Source organism: Salvelinus fontinalis, unplaced genomic scaffold (assembly GCF_029448725.1).
Source record: "Salvelinus fontinalis isolate EN_2023a unplaced genomic scaffold, ASM2944872v1 scaffold_1047, whole genome shotgun sequence".
NCBI lineage: Eukaryota > Metazoa > Chordata > Actinopteri > Salmoniformes > Salmonidae > Salvelinus > Salvelinus fontinalis.
Window position 1 is genome coordinate 5,001 of NW_026601256.1, and position 5,000 is coordinate 10,000.

General features: G+C 42.1%; 1 protein-coding gene across 5 annotated transcripts in view; it reads left to right on the forward strand.

Annotated features, from left to right (window-relative positions):
* LOC129848538 (adhesion G protein-coupled receptor L3-like) overlaps nucleotides 1-5,000 on the forward strand; it is a 30,339-nt gene that overhangs the window by 913 nt on the left and 24,426 nt on the right. For all 5 annotated transcript variants that reach the window (XM_055915701.1, XM_055915703.1, XM_055915704.1 and 2 more), the window contains exon 2: nucleotides 3,833-3,924. In XM_055915701.1, coding sequence (XP_055771676.1) covers nucleotides 3,833-3,924 — 92 coding nt within the window. The remainder of the gene's footprint in view (nucleotides 1-3,832; nucleotides 3,925-5,000) is intronic.

Consider the following 5,000-nt stretch of genomic DNA (forward strand, 5'->3'; position numbering starts at 1 on the left):
GATAGCTGGTACTGTGGCTATATAACTCCATAATAATTCTGGTTCTGTGGTTCTATAAGTCCATAATAATTCTGGTTCTGTGGTTCTATAAGTCCATAATAATTCTGGTTCTGTGGTTCTATAGGTCCATAATAATTCTGGTTCTGTGGTTCTATAAGTCCATAATAATTCTGGTTCTGTGGTTCTATAAGTCCATAATAATTCTGGTTCTGTGGTTCTATAAGTCCATAATAATTATTGTTATGTGGTTCTATACCTCCATAATAATTCTGGTTCTGTGGTTCTATAACTCCATAATAATTCTGGTTCTGTGGTTCTATAACTCCATAATAATTCTGGTTCTGTGGTTCTATAGGTCCATAATAATTCTGGTTCTGTGGTTCTATAAGTCCATAATAATTCTGGTTCTGTGGTTCTATAAGTCCATAATAATTCTGGTTCTGTGGTTCTATAACTCCATAATAATTCCTTCTCCAGGATTATAGTATGTATATCTCATCCATACCTCTCATATGGAACACCTATCTGTATTCATCAGTAGCACACGGTGTGGCGTGTGTAGTGAATAGTATGGCGTTTGGGACCAAGCCTTAGTTAGCAGCAGTATGTCCATCCAACGGTTCTCTTCCTGGAATCCATCTTTCCAAAGTTCCTTCCTTCTTTCTCAGAAAAGTTATTTTACCTTCCATTGTCAACGGAATGTTCACAGGACTTCTGGTGTTCTAGAATGTTTCGCTGTGCTTTGTCTGAGCCAGACATATGAGAGATAGAGAGAAGAGAGAGAGAGAGAGGGGAGAGAGGTCAGAGAGAGGAGAGGGAGGGAGGAGAGAGGGAGGGAGGAGAGAGGGAGGGAGGAGAGAGAGAGAGAGAGAGAGAGAGAGAGAGAGAGAGAGAGAGAGAGAGAGAGAGAGAGAGAGAGAGAGAGAGAGAGAGAGAGAGAGAGATAATGAGGATGACACTGAACCAATTAGCTGGATGTCAGTGTATTCAGGGCTGCCTGGTGCTAGTAAACTCACCACAGAGATAACACCAAGGCCAGCTCTGACAGCCAGAATGTGTAGGAGGAACGCAAGCACTCACATACACACACACACACACACAGACTCATACACACACACACACACACAGACTCATACACACACACACACACACACACACACACACACACACCCACCCACCCACCCACCCACCCACCCACCCACCCACACACACACACACACACACACACACACACACACACACACACACACACCACACACACACACACACACACACACACACACACACACACACACACACACACACACACACACACATATAGGCAGAGAGAGGTGAAGTGTTGAGTAACTGTAGGACCTGTCTATGAGATGAACATCCCCCAGAATAAATCCCAGTCTGGCCACTGAATATTGGATATATACATCACATTTACTGTTCATGTACATGTTTATTGTACATACATCTACATACAGTTCATGCAGAAAGTATTCAGACCCTTGACTTTTCCCAGATCCCACACACAGCCTTATTCTAAAATATATTAAATTGTTTATTTTCCCCTCATCAATTGACACACAACACCCCATAATGACATAACTATACCCCATAATGACATTACAACACCCCATAATGACCTCACAATACCCCATAATGACAACACAACATCCCATAATGACATCACAACATCCCATAATGACATCACAACACCCCATAATGGCATCGCAACACCCCATAATGACATCACAATACCCCATAATGACATCACAACACCCCATAATGACATCACAATACCCCATAATGACATCACAACACCCCATAATGACATCACAACACCCCATAATGACATCACAACACCCCATAATGGCAATGCAATAACCCATAATGACATCACAATACCCCATAATGACATCACAATACCCCATAATGACATCACAACACCCCATAATGACATCACAACACCCCATAATGACATCACAACACCCCATAATGGCAATGCAATAACCCATAATGACATCACAATACCCCATAATGACATCACAATACCCCATAATGACATCACAACACCCCATAATGGCAATGCAATACCCCATAATGAAATCACAACACGCCATAATGGCATCACAACACCCCATAATGACATCACAACACCCCATAATGGCATTACAATACCCCATAATGACATCACAACATCCCATAATGACATCACAACACCCCATAATGACATCACAATACCCCATAATGACATCACAACACCCCATAATGACATTACAATACCACATAATGACATCACAACACCCCATAATGACATCACAATACCCCATAATGACATCACAACACCCCATAATGGCAATGCAATACCCCATAATGAAATCACAACACGCCATAATGGCATCACAATACCCCATAATGACATCACAACACCCCATAATGACATCACAACACCCCATAATGACATTACAATACCCCATAATGACATCACAACACCCCATAATGACATTACAATACCACATAATGACATCACAACACCCCATAATGACATTACAATACCCCATAATGACATTACAATACCCCATAATGACATCACAACACCCCATAATGGCAATGCAATACCCCATAATGGACATCACAACACCCCATAATGGCATCACAACACCCCATAATGGCAATGCAATACCCCATAATGACATCACAACACCCCATAATGGCATCACAACACCCCATAATGGCAATGCAATACCCCATAATGACATCACAACACCCCATAATGGCAATGCAATAACCCATAATGACATCACAATACCCCATAATGACATCACAACACCCCATAATGACATCACAATACCCCATAATGACATCACAACACCCCATAATGGCAATGCAATACCCCATAATGACATCACAACACCCCATAATGACATCACAATACCCCATAATGACATCACAACACCCCATAATGACATCACAATACCCCATAATGACATCACAACACCCCATAATGGCAATGCAATACCCCATAATGACATCACAACACCGCATAATGGCAATGCAAAAAACAGATTTTTATAAATGTTTTGCTAATTCATAAAAAATTAACAAATTAAATATCATGTTTCCATAAGTATTCAGACCCTTTACTCAGTACTTTATTGAAGCACCTTTGACAGCGATTACAGCCTGGAGTCTTCTTGGGTATGACGCTACAACCTCGGCACACCTGTATTTGGGGAGTTTCTCCCATTCTTCTCTGCAGATCCTCTCAAGCTCTGTCAGGTTGGATCGGGAGTGTCGCTGCACAGCTATTTTCAGGTCTCTCCAGAGATGTTCGATCTGGTTCAAGTCTGGGCTCTGGCTGGTCCACTCAAGGACATTCAGAGACTTGTTCCTGAAGCCACTCCTGCGTTGTCTTGGCTGTGTGCTTACGATCGTTGTCCTGTTGGAAGGTGAACCTTCGCCCCAGTCTGGGGTCCTGAGCTCTGGAGCAGGTTTTCATCAAGGATCTCTCTGTACTTTTCTCCGTTCATCTTTCCCTCGATCCTGACTAGTGTATACATGGACATATGCATGAGTATATTGAAATGATATTACAGTGTCTTATATAAACACTATGTATCATGTCATTCAATGTTGAAATCCTGACGAAATCCTGACAATGTTGAAATCCTGGTGTGTGTGTGTGTGTGTGTGTGTGTGTGTGTGTGTGTGTGTGTGTGTGTGTGTGTGTGTGTGTGTGTGTGTGTGTGTGTGTGTGTGTGTGTGTGTGTGTGTGTGTGTGTGTGTGTGTGTGTGTGTGTGTGTGTGTGTGTGTGTGTGTGTGTGTGTGTGTGTATTTCAGCTGAACGTGATCTTCCTGGGTATCGCCCTCTATAAGATGTTCCACCATACAGCTATCCTCAAACCAGACTCTGGATGCCTGGACAACATCAAGTAAGTCTGCGTGTGTTTTGCAGTACACGTGCCTGCATGCACGTGTGTGCGCACGTGTGTGTGTGCCCACGTTTGTGTGTGTGTTCATGCTTGCGTCTGTTTGGACTGTACGTGTGATCGTACTCTGTGATCGTCTTTTATTATCCTTAGTCACTATGTCATTATTTAGTCATTATGTCATTATTTATTCACTGTCATTATTTAGTCACTATGTCGTGTCATTATTTAGTCACTATGTCATTATGTCATTATTTATTCACTGTCATTATGTCATTATTTAGTCACTATGTCATTATTTAGTCACTATGTCATTATTTATTCACTGTCATTATTTAGTCACTATGTCGTGTCATTATTTAGTCACTTTGTCATTATGTCATTATTTGGTCACTATGTCATTATGTCATTATTTAGTCACTATGTCATTATTTAGTCACTATGTCATTATGTCATTATTTGGTCACTATGTCATTATGTCATTATTTAGTCACTATGTCATTATTTCATTATTTAGTCACTATGTCATTATTTAGTTACTATGTCATTATGTCCACCATTCACTATGTCACATCTCCTCACTAAGATATCTACATTGTGAAACAATATTTGTATCACAAATGGTACCCTATTCCCTACGTAGTGCACTACTTTTGACCAGAGCCCGCTGGGTAAAACGTAGTGCACTATATAGGGACCAGGGTACCATTTGGTACAGAGTGACTGTGTAATGACTGCAGCTGCATGTTAGAACTCTGACTACAATCCAGTCAGAAGTCTATGAGTCTGTCAAAGGGCTTAGTTTAACTCAAACATTATGTCTGAGACTGAGGGTTGGGAGGAGGATAAGAGACCAGAGGGGATTAGAGAGAGACAGAGAGGTGGGGTTGGGAGGGGGATAAGAGACCAGAGGGGATTAGAGAGAGACAGAGAGGTGGGGTTGGAGAGAGACAGAGAGGGGGGGTTGGAGAGAGACAGAGAGGGGGGGTTGGAGAGAGACTGAGAGGGGGGGGTTGGAGAGAGACAGAGAGGGGGGGGTTGGGAGGGGGATAAGAGACCAGAGGGGATTAGAGAGAGAC